Source organism: Morus notabilis, unplaced genomic scaffold (assembly GCF_000414095.1).
Source record: "Morus notabilis unplaced genomic scaffold, ASM41409v2 Scaffold613, whole genome shotgun sequence".
NCBI classification, from domain to species: domain Eukaryota; kingdom Viridiplantae; phylum Streptophyta; class Magnoliopsida; order Rosales; family Moraceae; genus Morus; species Morus notabilis.
In genome coordinates, this window is record NW_010362242.1 from 71299 (window position 1) to 92224 (window position 20926).

A 20926-nucleotide genomic window follows, 5' to 3' on the forward strand; every position below is an offset into this window, starting at 1 on the left:
CACTTAACATACATCACTTAACATGTCGCCAAGTCTTTGAGGGTTTTCATCTTTATATTTGCTTCCTCGTAAAGACAACTTCGGTAGCCTCAGTCGCAGAGAGCAGGCTTCAGTAGTTTTGTTATTCTGCTCAAATCATTGTCTTTTCCTTTCTGTTAACCTAAAGCCCCAAGTTGGGTCTTGTCTTGAAAGTATGAAATAGAAGTCTACATACACTCGGGCGTTTTCTGATCCTGAAGACAGCTTCTCTTTGAGAGCATTCCCTCCATGTAAGAATCTGAAAAACAAAATACAAGAAAACCTGAATTTAACCTGAATTTAACCTGAATTTTTGCTTTTATACTCCTATATTGTTTTGATTAGACATACATGCGTAAATATCACACACACACACATGTAATACATATATATGTATATATGTGCGTGCGAGTGTATATTTTCATCTAGGAATTTGAACACATCTATCTGCGTTTCTCTCTGAGGTTTCTTCTCCATTCTCAGTTTCCCCGAGAATTATAAATTAACAACCTAATTAATTCTTGTACTTAACTGATCTCTTCTGAGAATCCTTGTTGTTGTTTTTTTTTTTCCCACTTGGAGCAGTGCTCGTCGGACCAACTTCTACGTATTATGGATAGATCAAAGAGCATCAAACTCGACACCTTAGCTGAGGTATGCTCGAAGCGCCTTGCCGACGAATATCTGAAGGTCAAATATCTGGACTTGATGAAGGACCTGAAATCCACACACCCTCTAAATTTTCCCAACAAAAAAAGGACAAGGAAGGCCGAGAAAATTGGGATCAATGTTATTATTGATAAAAGTATTGTACTACTTGGCAAAAAGCGACGTCGTATGATGATAGATATTCATGAAGGACAAGGAAAAGCTTATATCTCGAAACCAAATTATGCACCGGACATGCCCAAAGAGCTGAGGGATCTGATTCGAGAGAAGCGTGGTTACGACGTGAAGCTTATTATTGAGAAGGAACTGTACGACACCGATGTGAAAAAGGCCCAGAATCGGCTTTCAATGCCGTTGAAACAGATTCTCTCTGATGATTTTCTCAACCAAAAGGAGAAGACTATTCTGAGCGGAACAAATGAACAAGGCCGCAAGCCAAACGACGGCGTCGTTGTGGGTTTGGTTGAACCCTGTCTGGAAGAAACGACAATGACATTGAAGAAGAGGGACTTCACCAGCACCAGTTCTTACGTTTTGATCAATAACTGGCATGGACTTGTTGAGAGAAATGGGCTCGTGAAAGGTGACACTGTCCGGGCCTGGTTCTTTAGGGTCAACGATCGTCCTTGGATTGCCTTGGTGAAGTCTTCCTAAGGCCCAAGCCCATTACATAAGAGCCTTCTTAGTTCTTACTTCCTAATATAAAGAGAGATAAAAATTTTCCTGTATTCCTTTAAAGCAGTTTTTGTTTGCGGTTGCTGATCTTTATATGTTTTGTTGCTTGATTTGACTGTACTTGTTTTATTCTCTATTGTTGAATTGAATTTCTGGAATATGGGATATCAGTTTTTTTTTTTTTTTTTTTTTTATTTTTCAGAAATCCAGTCCCAACTTGTTGAATTTATTTTCTGCATTAATATACTTTTTTTTTTCCTGATAATGACTAACATGGGTCAACGACAGCAAAAAAGTAAACGTTCTGTATAGTTAGTTCATTTCTCAATCTTCAATCCCCTCTTCTCAGATTTAGAATCTTCAGCTGTTGAAGGAGAAAGCTCCCAAAGAGTTCTGCTTTGTGACTTCATCTGCTTTGACTTTTTTTTTTTCCGTTTGCTTCTGCAAATCTGGTTTGACCTCCAAACGACCTCGTCACGATCTGAGTTGGGTTTGCTATTCTGATCCTCCTCCTTCTTCCAAGTTTTCTTTTCTTTTCTTTCGCGTTTTTTTTTTTTTTTTACTCTTTTGCTCTTGTTTTAGAGTTAATTATCTGCATCGGTTAGTTTTTAAAGCAGTTTTGGCAGAAATGATATACTACTTGTTGAGAATCTTGAGGTTGTCACAAATGTTGCATTGATTCTGTTCATTTTGTTGCTGATGCTCGAGTATGATAAAGATTCAATTGATTTTTTCCAGTTTTTTTAATCTAGTAGTGGTTTAAAATTGTTAGTTTGATCTGATAAGTTACATCAGTAATTTAAAAGATATATATTTTACTTCACCTTGAATCTCATTTTTGAAGGGGAAATAGGGTATTAAAACTTCTTATGTATTTTCCATGACTTGGTAATTTGATGCGCAAGCTAAAATTTCTCTCCTTTTTCTTCTTCGGGAATTCATAAGTATTCGCCGAGTTTCATCATAATAATTTGCAACTTTGTGATCTTACTGGGATTTGGTCTGTTTGTTGTTTTACATGAATGGCTGCTTTCAAAATTTTTACTTGACCCTTGTTTAAACCATCTACTAAAGGTACAATCAGGGCAAACTTTAATTCGATTTGAATAACGAAAAAAAAATGTAAGATCTATGGCAAAAGAGGTCTAAGAAAAGTAATATTTTCTAGTTGTTTTCCAATATTTTCTTTCGTTGAAGGTTTTATGCTTGATAGGGAAAGTCTATATAGGTGAGTCAAAACAACGGAGAACCAAGTGATCCCCCGATTCCTTTGCATTTTTACGCATGAGACACCATGAAAGAGAAAGAACCACTTTTGTGTATGTGTGTATACATATTTTTTTAGTGTTTTTTTTTTTTTTTTTTTTTTTTTTTTTTATTTTTACTTTTTTTTTTTTTGTTTTTTTTTTTTTTTTTTTTTTTCATTTCGATAAACATTTGTATCTTATATTTTCAACTGTATCACATTTATACCTTCACATTTTTAAATCTTGTTCAATTCTTACTTTCTTTTGGCAAAGTTTTAATTTGACTATGAGAAAGTCCTAGACGTCGTTCATATTTGGAATTTTGATTTTTTCTTAATATTTTCTTATTCTTTATTATTTTTCTATAAGGGCATTTACATCTTTTTTAGAATCAAAATCGAGAAAAAGGTGAGAATTGTTCATAAATTCACAACTTAGGTATAAATGTGATACAATTCAAAATACAAAATATGATCTTTTTAGTGGACTCGAAATACAAAGTATAACATTAAATAGAGAAACTCTACTTTTCATGTATATTTATGTATGTTTTTAGAAGTTTATTAGGTTGCCTGAGCCTTCCAAGGAAACTCCCTAAACTTTAGTCAAACTATAGTTAAAATAGCTAGAAAATTATTTTAACTAGTAATTTTTAAGTGAGTCACTTCAATCATACTCACTATTTTAACTCAACATAAAATATTTTATTATTTATTAAATTAAAAATATAAATAACATATATATATATATATATATAGTAAATTAGACAAAGCCCCCTAAAAAGTAAAAATCTAATCAATACCTCTAAAATTGTTAAAGTGCAATAAATATATTCAAGAATCTTGAATCCTTGCTCCTTTTTTTTAATTGATTATCATTTTTCTTACTTTTTTGTTTATTTTTTTTCTCACTTATTTTTGTAGCTCTTTTCATTTGATTAACTTATATTAGTACATAATTCATAGTTGAAGTGTATAAAGAATTTGAGCATTAACATTGTTATTTTGAGAATATGATTTGATTAGTTAAAAACAATACATTCATTAACCATTATATTGACATGTTCATTTGTCAAAATTAAAATAAGAATAAATTATTAAATGTGAAATATTTAAGTAGCAATTAGATTTAACAATTACTTTCCAACTCTTTCCGGTAAAATGACAACAATACTAAGTCATAGAGGTGGATTTCACTTTTTCGAAAACTGCTAGCTAATTTTAGTTACAGTTAACAGCCAGGTAGTGTACAAATATAATTAATATGTCGTGCCCTTAGTTCAAAATCAATGTATTTATATTTCTAGGTTTATTGACGATGTCAAACAGTGCTAGCTAGCGATATATAAGAAATAATTCCCATACCTGTCGCAATAAGAAGTCATTCTACAATATGTAGAATTTGTAAAATTAGAGAATAATTTTCATGGAATGCAAATATTAAGTCAGACTCAGACTAGAACTAAACAACATATGATTATAGGTCAGCATATGCTCACTGTTCTTCAATGTCTAAAACTAACAACATTCACTATTCGGTTGCAAATGTTGGTACGGCAAGTGATTCCTTCCACTTAAATAAGTCTAATGTGATGGTAACTGGTAACGCTCTCCATCATGTTTGATCGGTGCATCTTTCACTTACAATTCCTTTTCGTCTAAATTTTTTGAGAAAAATGCACCCTTACACCCACACAATAAAAGAATAAACTGAAACAAAATGACAAAAAAATAGAGAAGATAAATATTTAAGTTGTTCGGAAAAATTTTCTATGTCCACAGAAGAGTGAGAAAAAATTCACTAGCAGTTTTAGAATTACACTCATATAACTTTCTCTCATTATCTCTCTACCAAAAACCCCTTACGCGTCATTGCCTATCTTTCTCCTCACTTCTCTCTCTCTCTCTCTCTCAAAAAAGAGCCTATTTCTCTACACTATTCTATGACCACACTTTTCTCTCAGCACATAAAGTCTTATACAAAACACTTATTTATATATTCTTAATAAGTCATAAAATAACTCTTACTCAAAAACTAAAAACAGTAACTTATACAAAAATGCAAAATAGTAACTTTCTCAAAGTTAATTTGAGTCACTTACCTAACAAAATTAAACAACACGACAAAAAGGTGATGAATCGATGAAACACCGTGAGGTGGCTAGCGGCCAATGCAAGGCTGCATTCACTGCCACTGGTGATATATCTCGACCTGTTGAATTTAAATTACTTTAGTGCGGACCGAACCGCCACAAGATCTGACCACGACAGCCATTGCCACACTTAGTTCCCACAGATTTTTGGTTATGCACGACATGTCTACATCCAGTGGTGGAGCCACTTGAAGATGAGCGGGGGCAGCCGCCCCCACTCAAATTTTTTTGAAAAATATATTACCTTTAAAAATTTTAAAATTTTACACTTAATTTCTCACTGAAATAATATATGCTCCCATTAAAATAAATATATTTTTTATATGCTTCTACTAAAATAATTTATTAAAAAAATTTAATATACGCCCCCATTAAAGTGAAAAGACTGGCTCCGCCACTGTCTACATCTATTAACCTTGATTCATTGAGGAGCAAAACCAATTTGTAGTCTTCGAGAGTTTTATTTGCGAGAATGAGCGAGGTTTTTGGGGGTTCTTGTAACACTGGCGATCAAGGTGGGTGGTCATGAAATAAGAATCATTGGGCACTTGAACCTTACGAGAGATTTTACCGGCAATTTTGTCAAGATTTCATCGAATAACTGATCTTCTGGGATATAACGCTGCTGATTAGTACTCAGTACTCACTGCTTTTGATCTTTTTGGTATTATCATCGTTATGCACAAACTGTGTGTGAAGGTATTAAAGAGGACGAAAAAGACTAGCTAGCTATACGGTTGGAAGGTGGGATTTTTGTTTGTGGTTTATGTCCCAAGTAAATGTTGTTTGTAGTATATTGGTGAGTGTTTTAAGTATGGAGTCGTTGGTCTTTTTATATATGGAAACTTTGGTAGGAATTAGTATAATTTGTAAACCTCCCCTTTTAGAAATTACAAATCTTTGTTACCAACACGGGGACCTTTTTTCTATTTTTTTTTTTTTGTTTTTTCTTAAAGCACATACGACAAGTTATTTTAGGATATAAATGGCAGTTTGTCTAGGCGTACTCTTCTCACCAACCCACTCTATGAATAAAAACACTCACCATGCATGCTCTATTAATCCACATAAATTGGCGGAGTATGGAGGGCATATTTCCGTCACGGATTCGGAGTACACGCATTACCCAATTAATTATTTTTATTGTAAAATAAATAGATAAATAAATAATTTTTATAATTATCCAAAATATTAAAATAAAATAAAAAGGAAAGGTAGTTTTATATTTCTATATGTATATTATTTAATATGTTATACTTAAAACTACTTATACATAGTAAATTCAGTTTAAAAATGATATTATTAAATGAAACGGGTAAAACGTAAACGAAAAATATGATCGGAACTTTTAAACTTGTCTCTGTACTGCGACTTGTGGCGGGTTAAATTATAACCCATTTACAACTCGAATCCGTTTAAAGTTGATTTTTTCCTTTCCACTCCTGCAGGTAAATGGGTTAAAAGAGTCGACCCCGTTCACTTCGCTGATTCGAGTTTAGAATTCGAGTTAAAATGTGATTTTATGTGAGAGCTTTTTATTGTAGCAAAAAAGTTAGATGTGATTATTTGTGAGAGTTTTTTACTGTAGAAAAATTTAAATTCTAAACTCGAATCAGCGAAGTGAACAGAGCCTAAGAGTAACGGGTCACTGGGTCGAGATATAGAGCAGCAAATTTTTTAGGACAATAAAGTCCATAAAGAACATCCAACTCCAATTAATAGAACTAGACGACAGCAAAATGGGCCATTGATCGTTTTACATACATAACTTGTAGTTTGACACTTATCTCTCTCTCTCTCTCTCTCATTCCGACTCTCTCCCTCGCTCTCTGAGCTTCAAAATCAGGAACACAATGTTAAGGGCTTCGCATCTTCCGCCATTGGCAACTCCAGCTATTTCTGTACTCAGATTCTCCCTAATTTCCTCTACCAATCACTTTTTTCCACCTTCAAACCTTCACAAAATCTCCCCATATTCTTCACCATCTCTCACTTTTCTCCCCAAAACCCTTGAACCATCTCTACCTCGTCCCTTCCCTTTCGGCTTCAAGCGCCTAATTCCCATGGCGTCTCCCAATGCATCAGGTATGCCGCGAATTCGTTTCTACCCCTTATCTATTTTGCTTTTTATGGCTTCTTATATGGCTCAATTTCATGAATTTCAATCCAACAAATGGTTAAAAGGAAAGTACTGTTTGTGTTTGGAGAGAGAAACTCTGTTTCATTGTTAGGTTTAACTTCGATCCTGATTCAACTGTTACTAATTTAGTTCATTTTCGTGCACGGCTAATCAAAAGAATGACACTAAAGAAAAATAAATTATTTTTGCATTTGCATTATTATGGCTCTCAATTTCTTTTCAGTGTCCGGTTCAGATTTTTTTAGGGCAACTTAAAGATAAATGGATTAATTTCTGATCGTACTGCTTGAAATTGTGAGATTGGATGATATTCGGTAATGCTTTATTTCCTTTTTGGCTGCTATTCAATTTGATGGCTGCTAAAGTTTTGTTAGAATTCACGGTTGTCTTCTGTATGAGTTGTTTTAAAATTAAATTTTCTCAGCTTCGTTTAGTGCTGAAAGTGGCTCTGGTGGTGGAAGGGAAATACTGGTGCAGCATCTACTTGTTAAAGAAGACGACGTTAAGCTTCTTTTAGATCTTCAGCAGAGAATTTCAGGAGGTTAGTTTCCATGGATTTTGAAATCTAAGCAGATCAAACATCAAATATGGTCCCATAAAAATAGAATGGAATATTCTTTGACCTGATTAAAATTTTGTTGTGATTTCTAAGGGTACGGTGTTCTTGTTGCGGATATTTGGTTTTAATGTTATTCATTACGTACAGGCGAAGACCTGAGTGATCTTGCTGTTGAATATTCACTTTGCCCGTCCAAAGAAGAAGGTGGAATGCTTGGGTGGGTGAGGAAGGGACAAATGGTATGCTGAAACACAGATATATACATGTTTTGGTAAAATTTCCTAATATTAGGGACAGATCCTCGTGTCTATTGGATATCAATATCACTTTCTTGCCTGTTTAAAGTTCTTAAAAGATTTGTCAATAGTTTGATGTTCTATGAATTGAAACTTGACCATTGCTGTATGGTATGTGTTCTAGTTGAATATAAGTTGGTTGATATGTTCTGTTTTGAAATACTTCTTTTTAACTAATAATTTCCGGTTGCATACAAGGAATGCGCGTAACATGGTACCTTGACATTGGACTTTTGCAATGAGTAAATGATCTAATAGGCAAAGTTGAGTCTTCAATTTTAGCTAGATTATTTGTCTCTATCACTTATGTCTTTGACACACCTCTGATGGTGAAATGTCTCAGGTGCCTGAGTTTGAGGAGGCTGCATTTAGTGCTCCTTTGAACAAGGTTGTTAGATGTAAAACTAAATTTGGATGGCATTTGTTGCAAGTCCTTTCGGAGAGGTATTTTTACAAAACTCATGTGTTAGTGAATGTAGGAAATAATGAACAAACTTCTAGATTCATTGTGTACTGATCGCTTTTCACACCTTGTCTGGTAAGGGAAGAATCATTACTAAAAGACATTCAACCTGAAGAGCTTCATGCTAGAATACAAGATCCCAGTTTCATAGACGAGGCTCAATTGATTGATGTCCGAGAACCTGATGAAGTGTATGCTCTCACATTTCTTTTCTGTTCTTAGCAACCTGAAATTCATTTTGTTAGTTTTTCTGCTCAAGTTATGAAGATATATTGTTTCACAAACTTATCAAAGCGTTTATGAAAAAAAGACGAAGAACAATTTGTTTGACCCAATACTGAACTTAAATTTTCTTTTGTTTCAGTGGTGCATTTCTTTCCTAGTTTTTCCTTCTTTTCTTGGCTCATGGTTTGCAATGTGTCAATTCCTTAACTGCATTGCTCACTTCTGTTTAACAGGGCTCAAGCTTCTTTGCCAGGTTTTGAGGTTCTTCCCCTTCGACAATTTGGAACCTGGGGACCTGAGATATCTACTAAGTTTGACCCTCAGAAGGATACTTATGTTCTGGTAACTTCAACAAGTGTTTTTGTGTGTAAATTCTTTAAATGAAATTTGTAAATGATAGTGCTCTTCTGTACTTATTTGTTTCTCTATTCATGATTGGCTGAAGTGTGTAATAGTTTTTCAAAATTAGATCCTCAAAGTTTGGTGTTATGCTTTAAGAATCTCACCTATTCGTGTGGCGACCTAGGAGTGGGGGATATTAAAACGATTGTTACAGCTTACAGTCTGCTCCTTTTTCCCCGGTTGTATTTTACTATCTTAAACAAGTAGTTTGATATGTAATTCACCCAATGTTAGATTTTTCTCTTTTGGAAAGGGGACTAGTTGGAATCGTGTGCGTAGGTGCCCTAGATTCTGGAGGTAAAAATAAAAAAACATATTTATTATGGTCTCATTTGGAGAAATAAGAAAAATAATATATATATATATAATAGGACAAAAAAGATAAGAATTAAAAAAAAAAGTTGGAAGACAAAAAAAAAGAAAAGAAAAATGTATAATAGGGCAAAAGAGCTATGAATATAAAAAGGGCAAACAAGAAAAAGAAAGAAGGGGGGGTGGGGGTGGGGGTGGGGGTGTGGGCAGTTACGGAAGTTACAAAAAAGAAAGAAAGAAAGGAGTAGAAAGTTAAAAAAAAAAGAGTTTCGCACAGCAGTGTGCGAAACTGATTGCCTCTTAGTCATAGGTAAAGGATTAGTTTTGTCTCTATTTATCTGGAAATGTAACATCCATTAATGTAGTAATATACATTAGTTATTGCAGAATTTGAAATGAAATATTAATTAGTTTCCTATTATCCTCTAGTGATTGTAGAATCGTTATTTCTTAGGTTTTGAATTGTCTATCATCCTCGAGTGTGATTCTGGGATTACCTTGTTGTTCTATTTCCTCCTTGACATACTATGCTTTACTATAGAATGTACGTAGAAAGAAAAAATCCTCCCTGCTGATATGTACTTGTCCCATTTCCTTGAATCACACTCGAGCAATTATCACTTGCTTTGCATCCTTCTTTTTCATTGTGTTTTTGGGTAAAAGAGTGATTGCATGTTCTCATAAATGATAATAATCGTTGCTTGCATTATATCCTTTCTAGACCAGTAACAATTTTTGATTTGAAAGTGCAGTGTCACCATGGTATGCGGTCATTACAGGTTGCCAAGTGGTTGCAGACGCAGGTAGAATACCTTTTTTTAATTCAATTATTATAACTGAAACTATGTTGGAGAAAAGAATATATCTATGGTTGCTAATCTTTTACTGTTTTGGGAGGCTACGGCTTATGGGATTGTGGGACTGAGATGTCTCATTGTGTAGCCCGCATACCGGGCGCCCCCTTTTGTGTGTGTGTGTGTGTGGCCAGAAAAGCAGATAAAATGTTTCATTTATTAAACCTACAAAAATGTTCGATAATGACGAGAACATTATTGGTTATGTAATTTAACATTGTACATGAAAAAGTTACTTCTTATTTCCTTTTTTTTTGTTCTATAAATTTCTAAGCCCAATCAGGCTACTTAGCGTTGTTTTTCCGTCTCTCTCTCTCTCTCTCTCTCTCTTGGTGGGACGAGGATTGTTTCCTACCTTCATTTGTTTGTCTCTCTCTCTCTCTCTCTCTCTCTCTCTCTTGGTGGGACGAGGATTGTTTCCTACCTTCATTTGTTTGTTATTTTTTTTAATGTTTTCTTAATTAATCTATTTTCAATTTTTCAGGGATTTAGGAAAGTATACAACGTAGCTGGAGGAATTCATGCATATGCTCTAAAGGCTGATCAGACAATTCCAACGTACTGATATCTCCCATCAGCTCAGTTTGCCTTTACTACTCCTGATACTCTCTACAGTTTGATGCGTCTCATTGTCTGTTCCTTTGTACAAAGTAGATTTCCAATCTCATTATTTGCCCCCCTTTGCCAATAATTCTATGGAGAATTAACATTTAATAGATCAGTTGAGTGATAATGTTGGGGTTAAAAATATCGTATTAATCACAGAAATGAGTTTTATGTCTTCCTAGTAAGTTCCTTTTCCCCCCCAATTTCTAGTGAAAGTTATGTTAAACGTGTTAGTGATAAACTAAAGCCAAAATCCAAATGGCACTTTTAATTTTCAAAAGTGGAGACACGAAGCTAAAGACCCCAACCGTCCAAATTTCAACATGATCCCATTTGACTCTCAAAATGAAAGCCTCTACAGATATGACCAGCTAATTCCAGTCTAGACTTTCTAGAAGTGCAATTGTTGCGGCGGAATAAAAATTTGGAAAAATGAGACAAATAATTTTAGAGTGTATGAGTCTAGAATTTATCTCTTATTCTTTATTATTTTTTTTTGAGTTAAATAATTATATTAGTCAAAAAAGTATTAATTAAGAGTAATCTAACCCATGCATTCTAAGGGTAAGTTAAGTTATTTTCTCTAAAAGTTTTGATAAACTAAAAATAAGTATGAATAACACAATTATTATTATTATTATTTGGGTTTAGAAAAACTTATTACAATGACGACTTGAGTGTCTTATAGACATTAAGAAAAAAAGCAAATAAGACAAATTGAGCAACTTGTAAGATAGAAATTTGGAAACTAGAAAAAATAAGGAACCTAGAAATACTTCCAGCAAAAAAAAAAAAAACAAAAAAGGGTGTCTCAGAAATATTAGGGAACTGAAAAAAAGAACCAAAAAAAAAAAAGGGGGAAACTTGGCTTCGTTGGACAGAAGAACTACAGTCATACGTCAGCAATGTTCGTCACAAGTCAACCGTCCATATACCCTGAATTATTCCTCGTCACGTCTCTTGTTTTTACTTGGATTTATTATTATTATTTTTGATAGGCTACCATAATTTGGATCTATCAAAGGAAAGCAAAAAAAAATAAAAATGATCTTGCAAATTCCAACTACTTCATTAACTCACCAGATACAAGCTATTACCTAACCAAGCAAAAAGACAAGTCATGACTTATTGAAGGCAGCCCGAACCTCATGTTTTGATTCTTGTACATCAGGTCCCTACAGGGAGCCCCACATCACTATCAAAATATCCAAACAAATTTTTACTTTTTTTTTGTTTTTGTTTTTGTTTTTTTTGGTGATTAAGCGTAAACAAATTTTTACTTAACCATGTTTTATATCTCCCATACGCGGATCAACCGCAAGGATCTTTAGGAGGAGGAAACATATTGAACCCATATCTCCCACGTGCGTTTCTCTGTTTGTGTATATCAAAAAAAAAAAAAAAAAACCCTTTGTTTTATACAGTTGCAGGACGGGGTCGGCAGGCTCGTATACCACCTTTATAGCCGAATGCCTGGCCCTACGGGAGGATCCCTTGTTTGCGAGATCGTGTGGCCTGACGATCAACATAGCGGAGCTTGATGCTTTAAGGGTGGTACAAGCTATTTCCAAAGGTTTTTCCCTAGCTGAAGAGGGGGGTTTTGTGGAGGAGATCATTAGATTACCACTTAGTGTTCCAAATTGGAAGTGCAGTCATGTTTCTAGGGTTGCTCATATGCTAGCCTCCTATGTATACCACTCTTGAGTTAGATTTGGTTCAACCAGATGTTATTCCGTGCTTTGTAGCTCCGTTTATTCGTACTGATTAAGCTTAATAAAATCACATCTTTTTTCCAAAGAAAAATAAAAATTTATCTTAAAAAAAAAAGTGTGTAACTTCCCCACACCTCACTAATACTTGTTATAAATTAAAAATGGATATAATAGGATAATGAACCAGAAGAAGTTGACCAATATCCATTAGAGAGAGCAACGCTCACCATGTGAGAAATCGAACTCGACAACACCTAGCCGTGATGAGTGTCACTTTTTGGCTAAATTCCATGTTTTAGGCATTAAATGCAGTATCAACCATTTTAGAAAATATCGGGCTCGTTTGGTAATATTTTTAAAATGGTTTTACTTTTGGTACAAAAATAAAAATGAGATTGTTTTAAAAATTATTTTAGAACCGATTTTGAAATTACGTTTGTGGTCTTTTAAGAGATTAGTTTGAGTATGATAAAAAATAAAATCGTGTTTGGTTACATTTATGTTTGCTTTGAGTACATGTAATTAATAATCTTAAATTAATATATTAAGTAATTAATAATTGATAATTATTTAGCTAATAAAAATTAATATATTAATAATCTAATAATAATGAATAAATTATCATTAATGAGTACATTAGCAATTAAACTATATATATAATAAATTAATATGCTAAATAATTTAAAACTAGTAATTAGTAATTAATTATAAGTAATTACTATCTGAGTAATGTACTCATATTTATTAGATTATAAGTAATTAAGTAGTGTATTAAGAAAAATAATTAGTATATACATAATTTATTAATATTCCGTTCACTACTTAAATTATTAACTTTTAGTTACATAATTAAATAATTAGTTAATTAATTATTAATGTTTATTTAATAATCTATTATATGATATATCACATGATCAAATTTTGGTAATTATTCTTTTTATAATGATTAATTGCTAATTATCAATTATTAATTATTATTGATTATTATATTACATATTGATAATTATAATTTAATCTTAATTATTAATTGAGTAATTACTATTTATTTTTTATTTACCAACTATTTACTAATTAATATTAATATTTAATTAATAATTAAGTAATTATGATCTATTTATTAGTTATTAAGTATATCTATTTATTAATTATTAATTAATATATGATATAATTAGAGTTAATAATTAATTATTTAATATAACTTTGTTAATAAGTACTAGAAAATGAAAACAGAAAAGGAAAACAACTTTCAATCGTTTTCTACTTTATTCCAAAAATCATTCTCATTGTTTTTTGTTTTTGTTTTTGTTTTTAAAACTTTTATTAAATAAATACAATTTTTAGACCGTTTTTATTTTCGTGCCTCAAAAGTCGTATGAAAACGTTTTCGAAAATAATTCCAAATACACTCATTTATTTTGGTATCGGTAAATGACTTGGTCCAGAAATGTTGGTACTCTAGTTATTACTTCTGTCCTACTCTTTGGTTAGTCTTGATACTTTCAATATCTTTAGAAACTTAATTATAGCTGGATGATTATGAACAAAATTATCTTTGATTATGTAAAAATAAGCCCCCAAAACGTGTGGACCAGTGCTTTAATTATTTTTTAATTATTATTGACTTTGCATGGCTTTGGCACTAATTGACCATGTATTGCTGTGTGTGATCACGTGCGTTTGGCCCTTTATGGAGCCTCCTTGCATCTCTATTTTTTTTCCCACATGTTTCCAAATTATTAAAAAGAAAAGAAAAGATCTCCCTCAAAAATCTCATATTTGTTTCCTTTATTTTCCTAGCAAGAACCAAACATGCATCCATTATTTCTCGAGTCTTTATTTTCATTCCCACAAAATCATGTGGTCATTTCTGCTTGTAATTTATCTCCTTTTTAGTTTCCAAATCCACATTGTACATTCACTATTAGAGAGATTGTAATATATCTCTCAATCTTGATATCACAAAATTGGATTAAAACACATTCGGGAAGTGTGGGCTGAAGCAAGGGCTGAAGCAAGCACGCGCTGCAGCGCACTTGGGCGCTGCATCCTGCGCAAAACAGACCTCTCGGGTCTGTTTTTGCTAGGTCCGCGCGATGCAGCGCACAGCAGCGTGCACTGCAGCCTGCGTAAAACAGACCTCTCGGGTCTGTTTTGCTAAGCCCGCGCGCTGCAGTGCGCCTCTTGGGCGCTGCAGCGCAAATTGTCGACGGAAAATGTGTTCGTGTGTTTTAGTGATCTGAAAAGGTCTCGAACCATTGCATCTATTTGTGATATATTTTCTCACATATCTGAGCACTTATTAACAATAGAAATAACTATTGATATAAGTGCATCAACATATAAAAGATAACCATCTAATTAAAAAGGTATCTTTATGTGAAAGGTTGTAACACTTAAAGAGGATGGATGCATCCCTGTCTTTATATGATGGACTTCAGAAAATACGGATTAATATATTATTCTGGAACTCAATATTTTTTGCTGGATATTATGTTCAAGGGTTATCTTGGGGGTAATTTGCCATTTAAAACTCATTAGCAAACTTTGAGAAGTGAGGGCAAATAAAACCTTAAAGGAAAGTATTCCTATACGCCTCAAACCCTCTTTCTGCTTTCTCTATTCTTTTCATCCTCCCAATTCCGAATTTTTTATCAACATTCACCATATATATATATATATATATATATTAATCAATCATGCTCAGTTAAGAAGACACAATATTAAACCGATTTTTTCAAATATCTATATATATATATATATGTAAACGGTAAACTAAATTGTTATTTTTATTGGAATTATCATTTTCCTTAATACGCCATGATTCTTATATGATGTTATTTTCCTATTAAAGATTTTTTTTTTTGAAACTTTACCATAAAATTCTCCGAAAAGGAAAAATAAACTGAAAGATTATAGAGCTTCACCATGACTCCATGCCAGAGCAAGTAGGCTTATAATTGACCATGCACAACTCACCACAGCAGACATCCTAGCTCGTCAATCTCTCTGACTTTAGCAAAAACATGTTTAACCAACTCCACAAATAAAATAAAAAATAAAAAATAAACAAAAATAAAAAAAACCAGTAATAATGTGTTTCCCGTAAAATCCTCTAAACCAAACTTACGAGCGTCCCACATAGCTAACAAGCCTCCCAAGACTCTTTCAACAACATTGTTTTACAATTCAAGCCTACCAAACTTCCCTTCCTCCCTATAATCCCTCATTATCAATCTTTCTCTCTAACACCCTACGCCAATCCAAGCTGTAGTCTATCTTTCGCCACCTCTGTCTCTCTCTCTCTCTCTCTCTCTCTCTCTCTCTCTCTCTCTCTCTCTCTCTCTCTCTCTTTCTCTCTCTCTCTCTCTCTCTCTCTTTCTCTCTCTAACTCTGTTCTTGTTTGTTTGTTTTTTTTTGTTTCTCTCTGTTACAACCCTTTCTTCAAAACCCAGAACCCAATTTGCCATTACTTCAATACCCAGTTTCTTATTTTCTTTTTCTTTTCTTCTGAAATGGGCAATTGTTGCTCTCATATTTGTACCAACGAGGGTCACCCGGAAACCATCAAAAGAGACCACCATTCATCTCAAGAAAGCAATTCAGCCAATGTTCATAATGGACACGCCAAGGCCAAGGCCCCGGCTAAGCCCGCCACACCCTCGCCTTCCTCCGCCGCCACCGGGGCTTCCTCGAAGCCATCTAAGCCCGCCCCAATCGGCACGGTCTTAGGCCGCCCCATGGAGGACGTCCGGTCGACGTATAATATCGGTAAGGAGCTCGGAAGAGGGCAGTTTGGGGTGACGCATTTGTGCACTCACAAGGTCACCGGAGAGCAATTCGCTTGCAAGACAATTGCGAAAAGGAAGCTTGTGAATAAGGAGGATATTGAGGATGTTAGGAGGGAGGTTCAGATAATGCACCACTTGACGGGACAGCCTAATATTGTGGAGCTCAAGGGGGCTTATGAGGATAAGCATTCGGTCCATTTGGTTATGGAGCTTTGCGCCGGAGGTGAGCTCTTCGACCGGATCATCGCCAAGGGCCACTATACTGAGCGCGCCGCCGCGTCGCTGCTGAGGACAATTGTGCAGATTGTGCACACTTGCCATTCCATGGGAGTCATTCATAGAGATCTCAAGCCTGAGAACTTCCTCTTGCTCAACAAGAATGAGGATTCGCCCCTCAAGGCTACCGATTTCGGTCTTTCCGTGTTCTACAAGCAAGGTTTGAAATATCTTGTTCTTTTGTTCCTTTGCATCATGTTTACGAACTCATTTTAGAAATTTGGGAATTGGGTTTTGTCGGAAAGTTCAAGCAAATGATTTCAAAGAATCTAAATTTTAGAAAATAGAATAATATAACTCAATTGGCTCTGTTTTGAGAACATAACACCTTAATTTGTTGACTTCTGGTTTCTGATATTTAATTATGTATTGATTACAAAGTTGAATGAGAACGCTTATAAATTCCCAGTTATAGTTTCTTTATGACGATGATTTTTTTTTTAATTTTTTTATTTTTTGGTGGAAACAACAATTATAGCAAATAATAAATTTATTATTATAATGGCAGGGGAAGTATTTAAGGACATCGTTGGAAGCGCGTATTACATTGCCCCAGAAGTGTTGAAGAGGAGATATGGACCAGAAGTGGATATATGGAGTGTTGGTGTTATGTTGTATATTCTTCTATCTGGTGTTCCTCCTTTTTGGGCAGGTGAATAATACTTTTTTATTTTCTTATTACCTTTTTTTAAATACCTATTCCTTCTGTCAAACTCAATTCCCTATAGCAGCTTAATTAATTATCATGAGTGAAAATATTTTTATTTATTAATTAGTAAAGAAGGCAAAATTTGGATATGGCAGAATCGGAGCATGGGATATTCAATGCAATCTTACGCGGCCATGTTGATTTCACAAGTGATCCATGGCCCTCAATTTCTCCCGGAGCAAAGGATCTTGTCAGGAAGATGTTGAATTCAGACCCCAAACAAAGATTGGCAGCTTTCCAAGTTCTAAGTAAGACACATTTTTCTTGTTCCCCCTAACATTAGTGGCTAAAACACATGACGAAAGTCACAGAAAGAGTAGAGCTAAGAGGCTCCGCGAGCTCCAACTCCGTGCCTCCAATTCCGTCCCACACTTGCGTTATTCGATGCCGATGCTGGGACTAGCGGAGCCCCCCAAACATTTTTGTCACAAAAAATTAGTCTTCTCTTAATTTTGAATTCACTGAAAAAGAAATCACAATTTTGTACAACAATATTTCACATTTTTTTAGTTTAAACATTTTAATACTTGATAGATTATTACATGCATAACTCTGCTTTGTGTCAGATCATCCATGGATTAAGGAGGATGGTGAAGCACCAGATACACCTCTTGACAATGCTGTATTGAATAGGCTCAAACAGTTCAAAGCTATGAATCAGTTCAAGAAAGTTGCTCTACGGGTAATCCATCACATTACTTTTTTTTATTCTTATTTATTATTATTATTTTTTTCTCATTTTCAAGTGTACATACAAGCTATTAACATACGATTTATTCTTCTATTTTACAACCAAACCACATAATTCTTAATGCAAAGCATAAAATGTTTCCATTCAATTTGAGTACATACACGTAAAATCATCACATTATATCTTTGATATCTAGCTAGAATTTGATTTTCTTGGGTTGATTGTGTCTGAAAGTCTAGTTCTGTCCTAAATATGTCGCACAGGTTATTGCGGGATGTCTATCAGAAGAAGAAATCATGGGATTGAAACAGATGTTTGAGGCAATGGACACCGACAACAGCGGGACTATAACGCTTGAAGAGCTGAAACAAGGACTAGCCAAGCAAGGAACAAGGCTTTCTGAACTCGAAGTTAAACAATTAATGGAAGCTGTAAATTTCATTGCCTCCCCAGCTCTCTTCCTAACTACACAAATAAGTACAAACTTTTGTTTAACTAGTGATTTTGTTTTTTTGATGTTGTATTTACTTGGTCGACAAAATTAGGCTGATGCTGACGGCAACGGGACAATAGACTACGACGAGTTCATCACGGCAACGATGCACATGAACCGAATGGACAGAGAAGAACATCTCTACACTGCCTTCCAACATTTTGACAAAGATAATAGCGGGTATGGACTAGATTAAAGTCATATTATCGTATACTCAAATTCATCGATTAATTTTCTTTAAGGTCTCGTTAATTTCACCAACTCGGGTTTTTAATTCCAGTTTTGCTACTGTTAAAAGCTCTCACAAAAAGTCACATCAAACTTTTTCTTTTACAGTGAAAAGCTCTTACATAAAATCACATCTCAACTCAAATTAAAAACTTGAATCCGCGAACTAAACGAAAGATTAATCAGATTTGCTTTGGGTGACTCTATAGTACAAATATTTAGATGATTACTTTAGGAATTTGCTATGCTTGAATGATATTCATGCTCAAAACTGAAAGTTCACTTACATCTTGTGAGAATGCCATAACTTTAGGTTCATAACGACTGAAGAACTAGAGCAAGCTCTCCGCGAATTCGGCATGCACGATGGCAGGGACATAAAGGAAATCATCTCTGAAGTTGATGCTGATAATGTAAGTAAAGCAAGGAATACTTTGTGATTTGTTTTAAGAAGATTAAATTGGATCGTTTTCATGAACTAAAAGCAACCCATTTGGTCAACCCAAATTTGGTTTTTTCAAATCTAATTAGTATTTTTCCTGAAAATCTGCAGGATGGGCGTATCAACTATGATGAATTTGTGGCTATGATGAGAAAAGGAAATCCCGATGGAAACCCAAAGAAGCGACGTGATGATGTATTTGTTTGATTATGCAGGTTGGTGCAGATTTTACAATTCAAAAAATCAAGGGGAAGAAAAAAAAAAGAAGAGAAAAAAACATTCATCTGAACTTCACAGCTTGGATTTCAATGGTGGATCAGAGATTTGATTATATGGTAAAAGCTCCTTATACAGTGACTGTCAAAAAGAAAGGGAAATGGCGGTCAAAGTGGTTGATGGGTTTGTTTTTCTCTCTCTTTTAGGAAAAAAAAAGAAGATTATTTAGGTTTGTAATCTTTGTTCATGTGTGTACTATATCAGCTTCTCCTCTCTTGCTTCTAACATGTAAGAAGATTGTAACATGTCACTAAATTATGTGAAAGAAAAAGGGTACTAATGCTTAGGAATCAATGCATGTCTCTCTGATATTGTATCTGTGTTCACACGTCTTCTTGCCCAACATTTTTCATGGCGGTATGGTGGTGATGCTCTCTCTCTCTCTCATGCTAGCTAATACTAATCATCATAACCAACGGTAATGGTTGTGAAGCTCAAGATTCAAATCATGATTTAAATCGTTTTGTTACAGTATTTTTTTTTATAAAAATTTAAATTTTATTTCAAACTTTTTTAGTTTGAACCTATGAGTTAAACAACACTTTAAAATCAGCAGTTTGTTAAAGAAAAAAAAAAAAAAAAAAGAGAAAAAAAGGCAAAGAAGTGTTCCCTACGTAACATAACCTCATACTTACCAAAGCAAATACGAGTTTCCTATGGAAGTTAGTAGCAGAAAAAAAAAAGAGAATAGTTTAGAAATAGTAACGCCTAACTTAGGCGGCCTAAGAAGAGCAGCGTAACGAGGATGAATAGAAAAGTAATCGAAATCTTACCCTTCTTTTTGCAAAACTCATGGTCGTTTATGCACAGTAAAAGAATAGTGTTGATATAAGCATTTTTGTTGTCGTTTTTTAGCAGTAACAATAGTCTGTTTCATTCGTTTGTTGTAATTTACGCCACCTTATACGGTTGGACTCAACATAAAAAAATTAGGACGTATAAGCGGTAAAGCACATGAAGCGTAGTTGTGATAACTTAACAGAGTAGATTAATTTGTAAATCAAAGACTTGTCAATTTATGAAATTTCCTTGAATAGTTTGATGTATTTATTCGAAATAATTAAAGTCGTGGTATAGATCATTTAATAGTTTGACTTGTGATTAAGTACAAAATTACAAAAATTATGTCCTTTATAACGCCTTGTTCTCCTATCTTCAAAACAATATTGGTGCTGTTGAAAAATGAAATATTAACAAAAAATTTTAGACAAAAACAGAGCTACCATATAAGTTGTGGTGATTTCTAAACAGTTATGCACAATTACCGTTCTACCAATCAAATCATATTTGTATTTTTTCATTGAAAAACGAAAAAAAAAAAAAAACCCCTCAGGATGCTTTCTACCCAAAATTAATCGGATGTTAAAAAATCTAACTGAAAAAATTTATTACATTTCAAACAGGATTATAGAAAACCAGTCACGGAGCAACTTTAGAAAAAAATCTTAAATGTTTTTCCTTAGTTTTAAAATCTCTTGATTTTTTTTTATTTCTCTAATGGAGAGGATCTACACTGAGTAAGAATCAAAGAATTCTTTGGTGGAGATAGAGAACATATATATAAAAAAAGAGCTAATTGTTAGGTTCTTTTTCTTTTGAATCTTTACTTCTTTCTTCGAATCTTGACGCCAATATTCTTTAATAAGTTTTCTCCTTTAGTTCTCACTTCCTTCAAAAACTTTGTAGTTAATGA

General features: G+C 33.9%; 3 protein-coding genes across 3 annotated transcripts; all 3 read left to right on the plus strand.

Annotated features, from left to right (window-relative positions):
• The first annotated feature begins 630 nt into the window (after positions 1–630).
• On the plus strand, positions 631–1341 carry LOC21387877 (putative B3 domain-containing protein At3g24850). Its single transcript, XM_010101498.1, has one exon. The coding sequence runs from the start codon at positions 631–633 to the stop codon at positions 1339–1341; it is 711 nt and encodes a 236-aa protein (XP_010099800.1).
• A 5186-nt stretch (positions 1342–6527) lies between these two features.
• LOC21387878 (rhodanese-like/PpiC domain-containing protein 12, chloroplastic) lies at positions 6528–10880 on the plus strand. Its single transcript, XM_024167808.1, has 8 exons — positions 6528–6846; positions 7326–7442; positions 7608–7699; positions 8100–8200; positions 8300–8410; positions 8678–8786; positions 9911–9961; positions 10497–10880. The coding sequence occupies exons 1-8, from the start codon at positions 6615–6617 to the stop codon at positions 10575–10577; spliced, it is 894 nt and encodes a 297-aa protein (XP_024023576.1). The 5' UTR covers positions 6528–6614; the 3' UTR covers positions 10578–10880.
• Positions 10881–15701: 4821 nt separating this feature from the next.
• LOC21387879 (calcium-dependent protein kinase 17) lies at positions 15702–19506 on the plus strand. The gene is made up of 8 exons (XM_010101500.2): positions 15702–16554; positions 16903–17046; positions 17199–17351; positions 17670–17785; positions 18058–18225; positions 18340–18467; positions 18829–18928; positions 19069–19506. The coding sequence occupies exons 1-8, from the start codon at positions 15843–15845 to the stop codon at positions 19162–19164; spliced, it is 1617 nt and encodes a 538-aa protein (XP_010099802.1). The 5' UTR covers positions 15702–15842; the 3' UTR covers positions 19165–19506.
• Positions 19507–20926: the final 1420 nt, after the last annotated feature.

Bases quoted from the DNA above. Each gene is read 5' to 3' on its own strand.
- LOC21387878 (XM_024167808.1), top strand. From the start codon at position 6,615: ATGTTAAGGGCTTCGCATCTTCCGCCATTGGCAACTCCAGCTATTTCT. The intron at 6,847-7,325 runs GTATGCCGCGAA...AAATTTTCTCAG, and splicing joins GGCGTCTCCCAATGCATCAG to CTTCGTTTAGTGCTGAAAGT. The intron at 7,443-7,607 runs GTTAGTTTCCAT...CATTACGTACAG, and splicing joins TCAGCAGAGAATTTCAGGAG to GCGAAGACCTGAGTGATCTT.
- LOC21387877 (XM_010101498.1), top strand. From the start codon at position 631: ATGGATAGATCAAAGAGCATCAAACTCGACACCTTAGCTGAGGTATGC.
- LOC21387879 (XM_010101500.2), top strand. From the start codon at position 15,843: ATGGGCAATTGTTGCTCTCATATTTGTACCAACGAGGGTCACCCGGAA. The intron at 17,047-17,198 runs GTGAATAATACT...TGGATATGGCAG, and splicing joins TGTTCCTCCTTTTTGGGCAG to AATCGGAGCATGGGATATTC. The intron at 18,468-18,828 runs GTATGGACTAGA...CCATAACTTTAG, and splicing joins TTTGACAAAGATAATAGCGG to GTTCATAACGACTGAAGAAC.